The sequence below is a fragment of the Macrosteles quadrilineatus genome, unplaced genomic scaffold (assembly GCF_028750875.1).
Source record: "Macrosteles quadrilineatus isolate MER2022 unplaced genomic scaffold, UCM_ALF_1.0 Scaffold_47__1_contigs__length_942521, whole genome shotgun sequence".
In the NCBI taxonomy this organism is placed as follows: Eukaryota; Metazoa; Arthropoda; class Insecta; order Hemiptera; family Cicadellidae; genus Macrosteles; species Macrosteles quadrilineatus.
This window is the reverse complement of record NW_026542640.1, coordinates 894346-913685: the sequence shown is the minus strand read 5'-3', so window position 1 is coordinate 913685 and position 19340 is coordinate 894346. Positions and strand designations below refer to the sequence as shown.

The window sequence follows — 19340 nt, the reverse complement described above, 5'->3', positions numbered from 1 at the left end:
AGTACTCAATAGGAACCTTCTACCCCTATAGGAGCTAGGGGTAGAACCCTAGGGGTTGAAGCCTAGGGGTTGAAGCCTAGGGGTTGAAGCCTATTATAGGGGGGAGATTTATAATAGGAACCAAATAGAATACTCCTTCTGTGTTCAGTACAGTGTCCATAAGACGACGACATCTTCACAAGATTAAGATGACGTTCACTTCCCAGACACTGTACTGAACTAGGTAGATTGTTGTTTGGGTCTCTGCCCAAGCCTGCAGAGGCTATTTAAGCTGTATTTAAGGGTTGTAGAGGTATTCTGTGGTGTCCAAGACATCTTATAAAGGTTAAACCAGCTTAAGGATTAGCTAAAACAGCTGAAGAATCAGTTAAAACAGCTTAAATTTACTAAAAACAGCTGGAGAATCAGTTAAAACAGCTTAAATTAAGTTAAAACAGCTGAACAATAAGTTAAAACAGTTGAATAATTAGTTAAACATCAGATGGTTAAGTATAAGTCTGATTGATACAGCATATGTTGCAAATGAGACTGTGTTCAAGAGAGTTTCACTACACATCAACTTTTTAACGCTTAAATTATTGTGTATAGAGTATTTTTTTGTAAATTTACAGTGTATATACCACTCTGATGTAGTATATAGAGTGTGTAGTTGTAAACAGATGTGATCTACTGCCATCGGTTACAGAATTTGAGACGGTCAAGCGTATAACAAATTTGAGAGCTAAAATTGACTAAAATACTCATATAAACCTCAAATAATAGATGAGAGGGACTTGTAGAGATTAAAATGTAATATATACAGGTCTAAAATGGACTAGACTGTAGACATTTGCAGATAAAACAACACTGTGAAAGTATTTGTCACTTTAAGAGTAGATTTCTTATGTTAGAGTCAGATATTTAATCACTCGCAGGCCAGTATAACAACCTTTAAAATCATTTCATGGTTAATTGCATCGTCTAACCTCGTATAACTATTGTAACCAACATACTGTATGAGTATATGGTGAAAAACCTTTGGTTTCAATGTTAAAACTAAGAACAGGGCCAAAACAGAGCTAAATTCTAGGTTACTCGTAGATTCTTTCCGAGACATACTGTTTTGGCCCTATCTCAGTTATTTATCGACAGAATGTTACGATTTTGCCATTAAAAGTTGGGTATTTATATGGGGTTTTGAGTATAATACATCCCATCAGTTAAAATAACTTCATTTATGGCCTATACTGCCAAATAGGCCTGTAAAAAATGACAATTTTTTTTAGTTAACCTCCTAAAATGGGTTTTTCAAGGTTTAAAGTTACTCAAGTAGCCTACAAGTGATGAAATTTGAGCTAACTAAAAACAGAGTTTGTTAGGTTATGTTGGTTAGCTAGGCTTTTGTACTGTCTAAATACATTAAATAACTAGTTTTACTAAGCTTTAAAAGCTGTCACCATCTGTAATAATCAGATATAAATGTAAATTTTCCAATCTCGTAGTCAATCGTAAGGCTTAGTTCCAGCGTTCAAACTGTTATTGATAAATACCAAACAAATGGAAAACCCAGAGGTTCTAACATAATTTGAAGTTAATACAACACAAAATCAACTAATTATCATGATAAATTAACAGTTATTACAGACAATAGTCTACAATCGTTGAACATTTGCAACTGTAGTAGTACTCGGTAAGAAATTGTCATTTTTTACAGGCCTAACTTAGAGTGTAGACCATCAATGAAGTTATTTTAAGTCAAGGGATGTATTATACTCAAAACCCCATATAAATACCCAACTTTTAAAGCCAAAACGGTTACATTCGGTCAATAAATAACTGAGATAGGGCCAAAACAGTATACCTCGGAAAGAATCTACGAGTAACCCAGAATTTAGCTCTGTTTTCGCCCTGTTCATAGGTTTAACATTCAAACCTAAGGCTTTTCACCATATACTCATACAGTATGTTGGTTACAGTAGTTATATGAGGTTAGACGATGCAAACTCTCATCAAATGACTTTAAACATGCATTACAGGCCTGAAAATCAATAAAATTAACACTATACCATGAGAAATTTACTCTCAAAGTGGCAAATACTTGCACAGTGAGGTTTTACCTCCACATTTATGTTCTATAGTAGATTTCTGAGCTATACATATCACATGCAAGCCTTTAGAAGTATCTCAAATCTGATAATAGGGGTTTATACAAGTATTTCAGTGAGTTTTAGCTCTCAAATCTGTTATACGCTTGAGTATCTCAAATTCTGTAACCTATGGCAGTAGATCACATCTGTTTACAATTACATACTCTATACACTACATCAGACTAGTGTACACACTTTAAATTCCATAGAGTTAGTCATTAAGAGAATATTTAAACGTTAAAAAGTGGAATTTTTGTAACTTACTCTTTTGAGCCAATACCTGTAAAAACTCTGAATTAGACCTGTGTTATTCATCAAAATCTACTCAAAAGCTCAAATACTTTGACCTTTTAGCCTTAAGAGTTGCATTAAATAGCCATAGACCTATTATACTAGACTTTAAACGCTGTAAGGCCTGTTTTAACTGTTTCTCCAGCTGTTTTTACTAAATTTAAGCTATCTCTTCAGCTGTTTTAACTGATTCTTCAGCTGATTTAACTTCAATCAGTTGTCTGGTAAATATAAATACCTTTATTAACTTTTACAAGCCCTTAAATACAGCTTAAATAGCCTCTACAGGCTTGGGCAGAGACCCAAACAACAATCTACCTAGTTCAGTACAGTGTCTGGGAAGTGAACAACATCTTAATCTTGTGAAGATGTCGTCGTCTTATGGACACTGTACTGAACACAGAAGGAGTATTCTATTGGTGCGAGAGAGAGATACCAAGCTGTGGGATTGAGACAGACTATGACTCTTCCCCCACTCCGCTGCCGAATCACCCTTTCCGAACACATGCCCCCTTAAATTGCAACTAAAATATTAACAGAAATTAAATTATACAGCTGATCAAAATGTAAACAAATACGCGGAGAGGGGGAACATACCCTCCCTCGCCGTTACCTCCCCTACATGCGCTAAAAACTTCGCGCAGGTCGCTTTCTAACTGGCCGACCTTTGGCAAGCTAGAAGCATTGACTATACACCTCTACTACTATACACTGTAGAGGTGTATAGTCAATGCTAGAAGCCTCTTCACGAATTACGAATACGACGACACGACACTACGATTTTACTACGAAGGTTAGCTAGAGGTTATAAAGGTTACCTCATGCCTTTCTGTGTATCTCAACTTGCTCCGACGCCGCCGGATCCAGTGTCCGGCGGTTTCGCCGATAAGTGTGTCCCTGGCGGTTAATTAACTAAAATGGAGGAGATGTTTGTACGGGGAGACGGACAGCGGACCAGATCATTGTTTGGGTTAATCCCCTGATTTATGGCCTGAGGGTAGTGGTCACCGGAGGAGGGGTAGGGAATCGAGAATTCTGAATCCCACCAGAGGTGTTAACTTTTTGTCAAAGATTTCGCTTATAATGCGATTACTTCTTAACTGTAAATTTTTTGTTCGAATTTAAGGCATTTATGATCAGAACTGTTTTTCGATTAGTAAACCTTTATTCGATTTTTTCATTATCAGCAAGCTTGGTTGGTTTGGTTAGGTTATGATAGTTTAATTTTATAATAAACAATTATAAAATAGAATTTTAGGCATTTGTAATTTTATTTTATGAACACAACTATTTTTTTTATTAGTAAATCTTAATTCGATTTTTCATTATCAGCAAGTTTGGTTAGTTTGGTTAGGTTATGACAGTTAAATTAAAATTTAACCTACAAACGATACGTTTTGACAGCGACGGCGATAGAGCTAACAATTTGCCGCGAACAGTTCGGCTATGCACGGTATGATGCGGAAGCGTTCGACACCACGACACCAACCTAGAATAGAACTGACAGGTCAACCGACCGTGATTAAGAGGATTACAGCCTGGTTCATGTGCCTACACCCATCATTTCCAGTTTTGTTATCACGGTTATATAAGTTAGTTAGGTTAGTTTTGTTGCAAACTTCGAAATCTGGTCACTATTGTGTTAATAATTCTTTCGTTATAATTTGTTTTGTTGTAACGGGTTTGTACGGAAACTGTGATGTAGATAACAAAACTAGAAATGATAACCACCAGTCCGCTGATACCGTGACGTCACTCTCCCGTATGGAGGGTAACAATCCATTGGTCATTCCATTGGTGTAACAATCAGCTATTTGAAATCACGAAATTAGACTTAGCAACCGTTTAGTTTTGCACAATTCTTTTTGAATAACCCTGTATTTTTTATATATAATTATGATAAAATATAATAATAAATAAATATAAATAATTATGTTTTAACTAAACTATAATGATATTTATTTAGACTCATCAAAATATAAGTATCTTACAACAAACCCCACTTATTCGTTTAGGTTGGTAAATAGTTTGACGAATCCGAAAGGTATTGGACTGTTGTAGGCTTTAGAGAAAATCCATACAAATCATTCAGTAATTTTTAAGAATTAATGGTAGCATAGTAACAGACAATGGTATTACTGTATCAATAATTTGTGTGTCATATACTCATATATTATACAATCCAACACCTTACACGACTGTCTCGAATAACCGTATAACCGGAAGAACGCAATCGTTGCTTTTAACAATTTTAATATTCTAAAGATATTCTAAAAATGTTTTTGAGCTGTTCGGTGGCGGTTGGATATAAAGTAAAAATACTCACACAACTGTAGGGACAGACAACTATGACAAAGGTGATTGTATTTGATAATTTGTTGTCAATGTGATTCAAGAGAAATCGTTTATTTGAAAGTGAAATGTAACTTCCTGTACTGCACAACTGTGGGTTTCGAGCACCGACAAACCACCAAGTCAACAGCCGCGGTGCTTGTCTGTTTTGATCTGCCTGGTAAGTGAACCAAAGTTAATACATACTTTATATTTCAAGGGAGGAATCAACATTAGTAAATTATATATTTGTTTGGTTGTGCGAAACTTATATTACTTGTTCTAAGCTAAATATAATTAAAAGTATAACGTACAATATAATCTTGCAGCAAAATTAAGTATTAGACTTGTATTAAATAAAACTATAACTAATTGAATATAAATAAAATGTAGAACGTAACGAGTCTGTGTTTATAATAGCATACCTGCTGCGTGAAATGTGTAACAATGTAATTTACTTCACATGACTATATTTTTGGTACACAAAATCTTCTGTATACACTTGAGTAAATAGATAAAACATAAAGTTTTGATGATTCATTGGTCATAGAGCTGGAAAAAATTATCTAAGGGATTACCATCAAGGAATTATTAATTTATCTCCTGGTTGTAGGCCTCTACTATTGTTTGTATATCCTTGTGTGTTCCGGTGGGTTGCCTATTAGTTACTAACGAATGGTACCTTCAACACAAAAACCATATTTTATAACAATTTGCTTCAATTGTCGTTTAAACTACACCAGACAGTTGTAGTCTTAGTTTTTTAACCAAAATTGGCGTAGTTGATGTGAGCCACCGACAGATTGTACTGAGCTAAATTACTGATATCTATCGAATACACAATCTTGTTTACCAATTAAAACTAATGGAATGACTTATTGTGAGCTATAACAACTGTTATGACCCATCAACTTGGCCAGCAACAAAAAAATATGGTAGAAAATAGAGTTTTAGTCACTAGCGCATTCTGTGACTGGCTCACACAACTACGATCATTTTTTATAAGCAATTGGCTACAGCTGGTCCATATAGATGGTATGTCTACTTCAGTATCCAATAGACAATGATATTACATATTACGATTAATTTTGTTACTGAACAAATGTAATATATTGCATCGTATATGTTTGGGGAGCTTGATGCGTCAAAGTTTAGGAAATGAAAGTACAGTTATAATGAAACCCCACTGCAGCAAACCTACAGCAACTCAAGACTAATGAGTACGTAGGTTTACTGCTAGAGCACAGGGGAGATAATAAAGTGTATTTTTAGTAGAATGTTAATAGCTTAGGATCAAATAAATAAATTTGCCTAATTCGGTCAACAAATTTCGAAATCTGGTCACTATTGTGTTAATAATTCTTTCGTTACAGTTATCCTACTATATGATAGCCTTTTATTTCGTTAATCTTCTATTATTTTTGTTATTTGTAATATATTGGATCGTTAAGCTTTGGTATCATTGTGTGCATTCGACTTGTTGTTGTAAAGCATGTAAAAATTATTTTTTTCTTCCACGTTCTATTTTCCTCTATTTTTTCTATTTCGAAGATGATTTTCTTCATTATTATTATATTTGTGTTTTGAATATAGAAGATATGCTGCAAAATTTGATTTCAAATTTCATTTTCGAAATCTGGTCACTATTGTATTAATAATTCAAAAGTTTAAAAGGGTACTCTGTTCACTAATGTTCAAACTCACTTCATACTCGTATATTATAGGACCCATATTTCTGTGTTTTTTGTTTCATATACACAGGGTTTTTTTTTAAATTTGCTTCTCTATTTATATAAAAACTGCAATAGATAGAAATATGCAGTTTGCGGGAATAATCTATTGACACAGAGGCCACAATTATTGTGAATTCAACGTTAAGTTCCCATTCACCCCCTTTATCCCCCTTCCCATAACTTAAAATTTTTTAATTGCAAGGTACCCCTTGACATATCACATGAAAGATCATGAAAAAATAAAAATAATTGTACAAACTAGAGGTCTCTCCGTCAATGCTATCAAAGGTTATGGCAGTTTAAAAAGATTAATTTTTCTCCCTTTTTTTGAGAAAAACACGTTTTTTGAAACGGCTATAGCTCGAAAACGGTAAGAGCTAGCAAAGATTTGAAAGTATTTTCATGGTCAGGAATTAAATTTCCTACATAACACTCTTAAGTGTTTTCCGAAAATCGCATTTCTTCCCCTTCAAAAAACGACCTACTTCTAAAATTTGTAAAATTTCTCGGATGTTTGACGTGTTTTTTTAACAAGCATTTTTCATAGGTGTGACTAGCTGGTATGCTAATTTAGTTACCAGTTAGTTTGCGCCATTCTTTTTTCTTTTTTCATGCCCTTTAATTTTTTTGATATGTATCAAGGGGTACCTAGCAATTTAAAAATTTTGAGTTAAGGGTAGGGGGAGAAAGAGGGTGAATTTGAACTTAACGTTGAATTCATAACAATTGTGGCCTCTATGTCAATAGATGATTTCCACAAACTACATACTTCTATCTATTGCAGTTTTTATATAAATAGAGAAGCAAGTTTTAAAAAAATACCCCCGCCGCAGCAAACCTGCCGTCCAAGCGAATTTCCATTTGGCTAAATTGATTTTTAATTGTTCTATTTAAATAACATTAGGTTTAACGAGTACGTAGGTTTGCTGCCACAAGGAAACGAATAAAGTGTCTATTTAAGTAAAATAATTATAGCTTAGTGTAAAATAAATATATTTGCAAAGTTTGATCAAATCTAAATATATCCATAAACAGGCGAACTAAAACATTTTACAATATTCTCCATAAGAATAACATGGAAATTTAAAATTTAAATTTTTTTAGTTTTCTCCGTAACCAATAACTGTACAAAAACACTTTGATATACTGAATTGTTTGCTTTTTTAAGCTTCTTTAGTTTAGAGAAAAATTGGGAAATTTTATGTTTTGAGGGTCAAAAATGAGAAAAGGCAATTTTTACCCTATAAAACCCTGTTCCCATGGTCCGATCATGCTGGATCGCGAACTCATTCAAGTTTATCCCGCCTTACACCTTCAAACCAAATTTCATAAAAATCGAATAAAAATTACTCAAGTTATCGTGTTCACGGACACACATATATGTATATAAATCTATTCATAAATAAATATATGTATATATATATAAATACTTTTGTGCCCACCCGGTTTGGCAGTCAGTGCGCTGGTAATTTACTCGGTGTGGCAGTCACCCGCCCGAAAGCCAGTCAGCTCTCCCATAAGCCAGTCAGGTATGGCTTCCCGTGCACTTTATACGTATGAAAACAGCAAACCGGTGCTGCTGCCTGTGTCGATAAGCGTAACTGCAATACCAATGCGGAGACTGTCTCATCGTGTGTTCTATCGTGGAGTAGTGTAGCCAGTACGGCACCCTACCCTACTTTGTAGCGGTAAAACCCAGCGGTCTGTAACCTTCGTTTACTCCTTGTTACTATTTGTGTTGGGATAGTGATTAACTACGTGTTAATGTTTAAACATGTTCATACTCCAAATAAATATGATGCACCTCTAATAAGGATCGTCGAATATTAATTAATTATAATTGGTTGAATCTTGATCCTACCCGTTCATCATCTCATATTTTAAGTTATTTTGATTTTTTTTACCTTCAGTTGAAATTTGAGTCAACTTCTCCTTTATACAATATTTTTTATCCTAGTATTTACAGTGTTTCCACGGACCGGGAACTATACGGATTTTCTTTATCTCGAGAAATATACGTGAATCTTGTCCGAGATACTGGAACTGTTTTTTACGCAATTGCGTAACGCGAAGGAGTAACTATTACATATGACAACGATATTATTCTATCTGATAAGAATAACCATGAAACTACACTCGAAAGATAAAATATTTTTATAATAATTTCAATTTTACAAACAAACTATTACAGGAATTATATTTTGGGACGGATGAATGATAAGGAAGCAACAAAAAGTGGTCAAGAGTGCAAATACGGTGGGGGGAGGGGGGTACAATATCACGAACGCCAGAAACGATTATTTGTTTACTTTTCAGATTCCTTATCAAATCTCTCTCTCTCTCTCTCTCTCTCTCTCTCTCTCTCTCTCGCTCTCTAACAATGTACAGATTGTGGAATTTACGATTTAAGTTTTCCTGCAATTATTTCAGTTCAATCCCATACCTATCCTTATGGTTTCCTATCTATTATTTTTCAAAATAAATAGTAAAGCAGGTTAAACTATTTTTTATTTTATTTTCTTGAAACCAAACACTCTTTACCATCCGGTATTCTGCAGAGTCAAATGTTTAACACTGTGTTTATAAAAATTGAATGGCCACACAATTTTGTGTTTTATTTTTTTTTACTAATAGTAACTGGGATATTTATATATACCAATAAGTGCTGCAAGCTGTAATAAATGCTGTTGATTAATATCAAAAAAAGTTATAATTTATTTTGTATAATACATCGGTCATTGAATAAAAACCATAATGGGTTATCTATTTGTAACTTTAACGTTTTTCAGTCTAATATTTCGATATGAACGATATATTTTACTATTTACGGTAATTTTTATGTGCAGTAGGTTCCCAATTATTGAAATATTACAGTTCATTTAACAAAAATAAGATGGAAGCAAAACGGAGAAATATCGATCAGTATCGTCAAGGTCAACCTATACGCTCGCACCTACAGACTGACAATCGTGCACTGACACTGACATACTGACAATCGTCTGCTTCTGTCTGCTGTCACAACACTACAATATTTTGTGGTTGGGTCGTTGGGTGATTAGTAACCATGACAACTTGTGGATGTAGAGAAACCAATGAAAGAATAGAACAAAGAGAAATAATAAGAGGTGTTTTACATCGTTTTTATCTTTATCTTATTTTTATCATTGTTATTATTACCAGAAAGACTTAAGTACAGTACTATGATTTTATGGTGTTTTATGAGTTATTTAATATTTTTATCCCCATACTTCTGTTCTGAAACATCATGTAGTAGTAGCCTAGGATGACTACGGTATCAGTAGTCTTCTAGTCTACATTTTCATTTTGTTTTGTTCTTTACGTGATTTACTACTGTACAGTAAGCAAGTTTTGTTTTGTTTGAGTAAGCATACGGTGTAGTTTTTATTAGTAAACCAAGGTTAATGACTTAACATATCACGGTTGCGCAATACCTATTGTATTTTGACTATGTAAAATGCAAATTTATAATCACGTTAACGTCCATTTATATAGTGTCCCGGAACGGCATTGTTCCTGAGTAAGAAACATATAAATATCATATTTAAATTATCCAGAAGTCCTTAGTTACTCACACGGGGAAAAAAAGTTTTAGGCCTAAATCATTTGAAACCTGTACATTAAATTTTTTTTGGTCGAGTTTTCGACCACTGGACGACCACTAGTTAAAGTTAATTGTATTACAACAATCTTTATAGTAAGCAATATAAGCTTGAATTGGACTTATCTGCCTTCAGCTAATCAATCATATGATAGTACGTTAGAGAGTAGGCCCATGCTGAAGTTTTACTTATACTTGAAGAATGACTTAATTTAGTACCAAGAAATAAATCACACCCCTTACATACACTGTGCTGTTTTAATGCTGTGTAGTTGATTGCTACTGTATTAACCTGTGATCGCATATTAATTCATTCATTAGGAACGTATTTAAAAAAATACTACTTTTATTTTTTTAAATTTCTATGATTTATTTACAATAACAGAAATGTGTAAGATTAAAATAAATTAATGTTTTGCATTGTCCATTTAAAGTTACATCATAGTAAATTAAAATTCCACTCAAACTTAAACAATAAAAGCCGAAATTAGTTATACAGAAAACACGAGTTTCCTTTATATTGCTTTTACAATCGAAATATACATACTGAGCCACGGCTCGGTCCCCCGGTACTTTTCATTTTAAATATTCAAATAAAGTCGATTAATTTTCATGTTTTATGAAACGTGACATAGCAAATTTCCACGGAACTTTTTTTGTCGGCTACTACTTTATTTAATTTTTTGGTCAGGTTAGTTTAAAAACAGTGGATTCTGTATACAAAAAGCGAAATGTTCTAAATCATATTTTTTATTTTTGGCTTATGTACGTAATTTAAATTGTACGAGAGGGGCTTCCCACCGTGCCGGATTGCGCCGTGCGGGCATATTTTGATCCAGTGGCGGGTGTTTGGTGTTTTGAATAAGAATACTGAATTGCTCGTTTTAAGATCGTATTATTACAAATTCTATCATTTTAAGATTCGCTTACACTTACGAGAAATGCATTTTCCATTTGTACATTTCTCAGGTACAAATTTTATGAAATAACGTACATTATTGCTTTGTTTGACAAGTAGCTGGGGACCGAGCTTTGTTCGGGAAACTTTACACTTTGAGAGTATTCCTTGGTCAATGTAATGCTATCCCAAAAATAATAATTTGCGGTATTTTTTTTCTTGACATTTAACTTCTATTCAAATAATAATATCATAGTGTACTGAAATGATGAGATAGAAGAGTTTTTAAAAATTTGTTTGGTTCCCCAAAATGGCCGAAACTATAGAAATTACCCAGTATTTTTCACGCTGAATTCAAAGAAGGCTATTAGTAGTATGAAAATCTTCCCACCTTCCTTCCTGAAGTATTAGTCACTGCAAGAACTTGGACTCGCTCCAAAACCAGAACCGAAACGTTTAATTTACCCTCAATTTTTAAAATGTAATAAGTTACAATTTTCTGGAAACTCAGGACACTTTCTGACTGAAAATAATTACGGTTGATCCTTGTTGGTGAGTACCAAAAAGGAACCTTAGGTATAAACATGGTTGTATATCCAAGTTTGGTTGTCCTTGATATTGCACTATTTCATTGACACTGACAAATTAGGGCTAGGCTGCACTATAAGTTAATTGGGAGTTTATTTGATATCTAGTCCTAAGCTTATAGCCATCTTAAGGCAAACATAACCAAAACCTAACCACAGATATATAAATATAAGTGATATAAATATAAACACTCATCCTCTGTAGGCCTAAAGCTACCTATCTATATTTTTTTGGGTTAGGATTAGTACTTTTTTGAGAGAGTGTCATTATGTACTGAGCACACTTAGATGATATAGGGTATCAGTGATTTATGAAATTATTTATTTATAAAAAGCAACCTAACGGAGTTACCTTAATGATGCACCCAGTATTTAATACAAAAAATAAAGCTTATGCCTATGTATATTAGTTTTAAAACAGAGTAGGCCTAGAATAAGGCACCTATAATCTAGATTAGGCATTGATTAGTGTTTATAAACTAAACATGGATGAACCACTAAGTCAAGCTACTAATCCAGTTGTTCAGGCTAGGCTAAACTGAACTGTGAAAGCATCCATCTCAAAACGGCCACAACTTAAGAACAGATCCTAGAATTTGATTTATTTTAAACTTTATTTTTCTGAAATAGATAGCTAAACTGTCCAGTGCAATCATCCCACACTGCAAATAGCAACACTCAAACTTAGTTAGGTAAGCTAGTGGTAGGTTACAACTAATTATTATCCCTGTGACCGATTCAGTGTAACATCTGACATCAGTCAGAATCAGACGACATTATTGACAACGACACTCGTCGTGTCGTTTCTTTAATTTACGGTATAATATAGTATAAAACATCTACCATATCCATAATAATGTTCTACCACTGCACCTAAACAGCAGAAAAAAGCAAATCACCAAATTGAAATCACCAAGATTCGCACAATATGACAAATCTATATATTAATTTGAAACTGTTTTTCTTTGTCATAGCTATTTTGAGAGAACGGCTGGGTGTAGAAACTCGGTAGAGGTGTCTAAAGAAAGGTCTTGGTCTGTAGATGAGCCATCAAAAGAAAAACATGGTGAATTCCCTTGGGGCTCTGCCCCAGTGGCCTTTAAATTCCCATCCCTTGTTATTCTTATGGAGGAAAACGGGGTTTTGTCATAGCTAATTTGAGAGAACGGCTGGGCGTAGAAACTTGGTAGGGGTCTCTAAAGAAAGGTCTTGGTCTGTAGATGAGCCATCAAAAGAGGAACGAGGTAAATTCCCTTGGGGCTCTGCCCCAGAAGCCTTTAAAGTTGCCTCTTCAGATTTGTTTACATTACGACCTTATGCATACATTTGCACTACTTTTGAATGAAACAGCTGTTAATATTTAAATTGTGATTTACTAAATTTGTCAAAGTGAAGTACAGTAATTGCAATGGGGTTTTCTGATTTTAAATTGGATTTTCTTCTGCATCGTGTCATGTTTTGCAATATAATGTCCAATTACCAAATCAGTGGAAAATCCTAATATCACAGTAACTCTTAAAATTATTTCTTTTGGAGTTAACTTATTTCTATTGTATGGGTTGGTTTCTGCCTTTTTCAACACTTCTTGGAGATTGTACGTAGGTGATATTTGTTGGCATATTGCATCTGTGGACGAAACTTGGGTTGGTGTAATTATTACAATGGAAAAGAGCAAAAAATGCTGGACAATTAGATATAGGTTAAATATAAAACTGAATTAACAATTTTCTACATTTCTTGAGCAATCATTGAAATAATCAATTTGCAAACAATGGAAACATAGAAAAAGTCATAGAACACAACTAAGTAGAAGAAATAGAAATATATTTTTTTTATTTATAAACGTTGTCATAGACAACCTAATGCGGCTATGAGAGGGAAAAATTTGTAGAAAACACTAAAAAAACAAGATAAGCTTTTTGAAAAAAGAAAAGATATTTACAAAAGATGTTGATTATATCTAACTGTTGTTGTAGATCGTGAGTATTTCCATAATCTTTGAGTTGCCTGTAATGCTTCGCAATTGCTCGAATTCGAGCAACAGGTACACTAGTTATTTATAAATTAAAAACAGTATATCTTTTGTGCCAGTAGTTAATGCGTGATTGAACTTCAAACAAACAAACAAACATACAAACTTTCACATTTATAATATTAGTAAGATAAAATGTATTAATTAAATATTAATTACTATTGTGTGCCCGTTCTACGCACGGGGATCCTCTAGTGGTCAGTTGAAACCTTCCTAAATAAAGAAAAACTATTGGTTTGCATATTTTCAGATATGCTAGCCAAACTATTATATACAAACAAATACAGTATCTGACAGTTTCAAGTAAAAAAAAATGCGTAATAGATCTATGAGGGGTACACTTCCATATCTGTTGGCACAAACAACTAAATTAGTAATATTGATTATTCGATTGTTTAATTCCATATATCGTTTGGTTAGTTAGGTTAGGTTAACCTTACCTAACTTACCAAACGATATATAGTTAAAATACTATACCTCAACCTCGCCATTAAACATTCAGGTTGGAAATTTCACTATCAAAGGTGCTCTTGGCCTGTCCGTACGGAACACTGAGTTATATGCGCTACCAACTTATGAATAATTGTTTAAGCCTACGAACCCAAGAGATTGATAATTGGTCTGTTGGACGTATGGTCCAGCGAGCAGCACATAGCGTTGAGAAGACACATTAGAAATACGATTTGAGCATAATCCGTGACAATCACCCACTGTAGTTGTCTCTAAACACTTTACACAACCACCATTGAAGTGCCGTCAACGAGTTGAAACCTTATATGTAAGCTATTGGTAACGCTTATGTAAAAAATGTAAGTTTCCCAGGCATATAGAACACTGAGTCAAAGTCTTTTCCCCGGTTATAAACCCAAAACTCGATAGAAATTCTATACACAAAGAAGCTCTATTTTCATTTACGGTTACCCTACACATTATTGCACTTGCGATTAATTAAATCCGTCATGTAAGGAAAAACGGTTTTAATCCAACTTGGTTTGGATTTGCTTTTGAAACTTGATCTGAAATGATTGCGGTATTTGTAAACAATATTCAATGTAAACATATCAGTGACAGCTAGAGAAAAATAATCTTGATCCGAACAGCTGTTCGCTATTTCATATGATGATTATGTGATAAACATTGTGAGAAAACTTGACAAAAATCGCACAAAATTGGGTTTTAAACGTCCGTAAGTTTTTTTTACAAAGTAGCGAGGCCATATTTTAATAGCTAAAGACACTTTCGCCAATTCAGTGGATACATTAAAATGATTCGAGGATCTTGATAGGTACTCTCGTTTTCAGGAGAAGGCCGCGTAAAATGGCCTTTGGACCGTGACAGACGGAAGATAGACAACAACGGAATTGAGATAATAATTGATGATTGAGATAATAACGGAATTGAGATGAAACTTTTTTCGGATTCTTGAATGTTTAAAACGTAAAAATAATCTAAAAGTTGATGATTCTGAGCAATGTACAGACAAAACGGGAGCGTTTCATAAACTCCAAATTTCACAAACTCCAACGCTTAAAATATTAAATGAACAGCGCGTTTCATAATGTCCAAATTTCATAAGCTCCAAAACTATAACATTCAAATAATCACTAGTTCACAATGTCCAAGTTTCACAAACTCCAACGTTTAAATATTAAATAAACAGAGCGGTTCATAACCTCCAAATTTCATAAGCTCCAAATCTATAACATTCAAGTAACATTGTGAAACTTTGGAATCCCATGGGGCGTAACTCAAAGAAAACACGTTAAATGTAATCGGTATATTTGTTAACCAGGTACAGGGCTACCTCTTGAATTGATATAGATAATAAATCGAAAAATAAAGAAATATAAGTTGATTGATTATTGGTTCTAACAAAAGGGTAAACAATCAAGGAACATGATTTAATTAAGTAACCACACATCACTGAGTCTATATCTTCATTCTTTCTTGTAAAAATTGCTTTGATTGTGGCTATATAAAATAGGGAAGTAATATTTCACTGTACAACGAGCTCAAAAAGCTCGAGAACCAGCAATAAGATGGAAATAACCGGCAGAACCTTTAACCATCCACTGGCTCGCTAGTCGCTACCCCAGGTCGGTCGGTAGCCGGGTAGCCCATCAATGGAACCCGTTAGGCTCGCCCCTACCTCTCGCCACAAAAGAGACAAGAATTTTGCCTTGTTCCACACGCCTTTGATTGTTTGAGGCGGGAAAACTATTTGTGTGCTACGGCCCGCGCAACACAGGATATTGTTTTCGTATTAGTTGGCCTTTTCTCCAAGATGACCGTGACCGTTAACTTATTTTATGGACTCCCTTGGAGAATAATTCAAAACTACAAAGAACATTTCTAATCCCACAGTATACTAGCTATTTAAATTATAAACACTTGAAAAATATTTTTGGACGGTAAATTTTACAGCTTTTTGAAATCATCCAAGATGGCCGCTTGCCTCCAAGGACTCAACAATAGGCCTAATTGTGCGACTATAAAGGAATAACTTCCCACCTTACGCTTGCGAATTAGTACGGTACATATTTGTATCCACAGTTGCCAGGACGACTATTAAGACGACCAAAGATTACATTGACATTTAGGTATTTAATCTGTAGAATAGTAATTGTTAAGTAATCTGGAAGACAACTAATTAAAATGAAGTGCGAAAGATGGGTTATGAGAGTGCTCAATGCCTGAAGCATAATCCATTTGTTTGAGGTGCGGATTTTCAAGCTTGTAGAACAAATAAATATCACAAAGTAGAAGGGCAGGGGTGAAAGTGACTGAAGTGACGGGATACCCGGGTGTATTTTCAGTGACTGGATTCCAGTGGTATGCGGTAAAATATATAGTGACTGGCTTAGCAGCACAAATTTTACGTGACTGGCTTTCCAATGCAAATGCGGTGGTGACTGCATTAGCATAGCATTTTTTACGTAATTATATTTTAGTATTTTTAAGAAAAAAAGAGATATATACGTTCAGATATGTCTAGGCTTAAGATATTTACCAACATATATTATATATATATCATAGTCTTGAAATATATTGGGGGGTGCAACTGACTGACTTCCAGTGTATATTTTATGTGACTGGCTTCCCGGGCGCGGCCGTGTATATATATATATATATATATATATATATATATCTATATATATATCTTCTCTTAGTAGCAACTAAACTGTTTTGTGTTTGAATGTAACTAGAGTCGTATTTTAACGAGCGTCTATGGACAGCGCAGTCTGCGGGTATTTCTATATTCAATGTTCAGTTGAACTGGACTGGATCGAGAAACGGAATCAAACTGTTAATGTTCCTGTTTGCACTAGCACTTGTAAACACAACTTTGTCTGATGATACTACCACTGTCTATTTTATTGTATTAATACGTGGAACTGTAAGTTTGCTAACTAAGAGCCTTTTAGGGATGTGTTTCTGAAGTAATATTGATTGATTTGGTTTCTAGTTTGAGGAAATTAGGCCGGCAAAGTTAAAAGTTATAGGCCGTTGAAAATTCGAGATGGAAGTTTTTTTATCAGAACTATGGCTAAGTTAAGCCTGCGCACTGATTTGAGTATTTTGTAGTGAGAATATTTCCCCCGGAGGTTTCTATTATTTTTAAAAATAGAAATTTACTTGAAGATTGTTCTAAAGGTAGAATAACAAAAAATGCAAAATGATATAAAAATCTTATAGTTTAAACTTAGCTGCTACAGAGGGTGATGTTATCTAGTAGACCCACTCCACTCCCATATAATATCAATTAAAAATAATAACTAGAGATAAACCTCCTATATGATTCAAATTCTTTATTGAAAAACATCATCAAAAGCAAACAAAGACACTGTTTTAGTTTCACAAAAGATGTGGTGTACAGGGATATATCTCGACGAAGAGAAAAATTTGATTCTGAATCTGTTACAATAATTTGTTTTACATTTGAGTTTTTAGGGACGTCCATACAAGCCACTAGTGTATTTATATTTATATGTCCAATAGCACGATAACTCGAGCAAAAACGAGGTATTTTAACGAGTTCACGGACCAGCATGATCGGACTATGGGGACGGGGATTTATGGGGTTTTGTGGGGTTTTCCCATTTTTACCCTAAAAACATTTAATTTTACAATTTATTTCAAAACCGTTTTGTACAGCTCAAAAAATAATTAATTTAGTATATTGAAGCGTTGTCATGTGCCTAGTTGTTATGGAGATAATTCTATAAAACTGTAAATTTATCTTTATTTCTATTAAAATGAAGATCGTTTTGGCAGAATGATGTTTGGTACAGCGTATAACTAGTCCTACATGGGCAACATTCAAAATTTGAGAGTATTCAAAATTTACTTTTTTGCTTGCGGTTTAATAAGCCATATTCTAGTAAAGGGATCTCTTTATGACGTTTACAGAATATTATTTATTCATGGTACATTTGGCACAGTGAAGGAAATTAACTAAGAAAACTTTATTTATATTTAAAAGATAAAGATATTAGACCGGTTTTTTTTTAATTAGACTGTAATATTGAAAACAGTAGAATAAAACATTTGTAAAAATAACTGTTTGTTAACAGGAAAATGGAGCCACAATTGGAGGGAGGAGACATATATATTGAGCATTTTCTCCAGGATCAGCAGGAATTACCCTTTAGTAGTCTACAGGAAGTGATTCAAGATGGGCATGTCTTGCTGACAGGTAGCACCGGCCTTGTAGGCTCCTTGGTACTCGAGAAATTACTTAGGTAGGTGTGATACGTTTTGCAGTTACGTTTTGAGTAGCAACTTTACCAGTAGCATTCCTGAGCTATGGTTGAATTTTAAGCAAAATATAGAATTATCGTGGTATTTATTTATCTAAATTCAAAAATTCCTATCAGCTCATCTACAATTGCTTTGGATGTTTGTCTGAATTCCAACCCATTTAATCTTTTTATGGAATTTCTTTACAATTAAATATTTAAATGGAATATTTGGGCCTGGAAATAGTGTACATATTTCTATCTCAGAGTTTCGTTTTTAATGTTTTTTTCAATTCTAATCAATAGGTTATCGTACTGGGTATCTGCTAAAGATTACTTTAAGGATAAACTAATATCTAGATTTGTGTTTTACTTAAAACATTTTTTTTCTATAAATAGGATTGTGTGTCCTCCGTTAGTGATATGTATCATTCACTTTAATTTCTGTTCATTGTTAAGGAATTTCAATTATTATTTTTTTTTATCAACTTTTAATTTTAGCCATTAAATATAGTTACTGTCAACATCATTACTCTGGTAATGGTTACATTCTTATAGTATATGTTGCTTAGCATAGTTATTCGCAAAAATATGTTTGGTAATTTCTATAATCTATTTTACAATATAAAAACGTTGTTTTCTCAATGTGGGCCGGCCGGATATACTCGGCAATGGACGATCTATTGGTCGAAGTTGAAAAATATAGGTGTGTAAGTCCGAAGATTTATACTGATGTTAGTTTATTTGACTTTTTTCGTGAAGATGATGTTAGAATAGGTAATCAACTTGGTCTCCGTATTTTGCACGCCAATATACGGAGCTACAGCAGGCATATCGATGAACTTTTTGTAATTCTCAATAGTTATAGTCAAAGATTTGACGTCATTGTTTTAACTGAAACCTGGCAGTGTGACTGTTCTACGATAGTCGACCTGGGAGGGTATGTATCTTTTTCGAACTCCGTCAGTAGGAATCAGAATGATG

The 19340-nt window shown here is 33.9% G+C and overlaps 1 protein-coding gene across 3 annotated transcripts in view; it reads left to right on the top strand.

Annotated features, from left to right (window-relative positions):
- The window catches only part of LOC129005961 (fatty acyl-CoA reductase 1-like), a 73425-nt gene that overhangs the window by 22345 nt on the left and 31740 nt on the right, over positions 1–19340 (top strand). Inside the window, exons 2-3 of one of the 3 annotated variants that reach the window (XM_054435034.1) lie at positions 4814–4929; positions 18192–18359. In XM_054435034.1, coding sequence (XP_054291009.1) covers positions 18196–18359 — 164 coding nt within the window. In that variant the 5' untranslated portion in view covers positions 4814–4929; positions 18192–18195. Of the gene's footprint in view, positions 1–4648; positions 4930–18191; positions 18360–19340 lie in introns of those variants that run through there. The other 2 variants (XM_054435036.1, XM_054435035.1) reach the window with 2 other exon arrangements.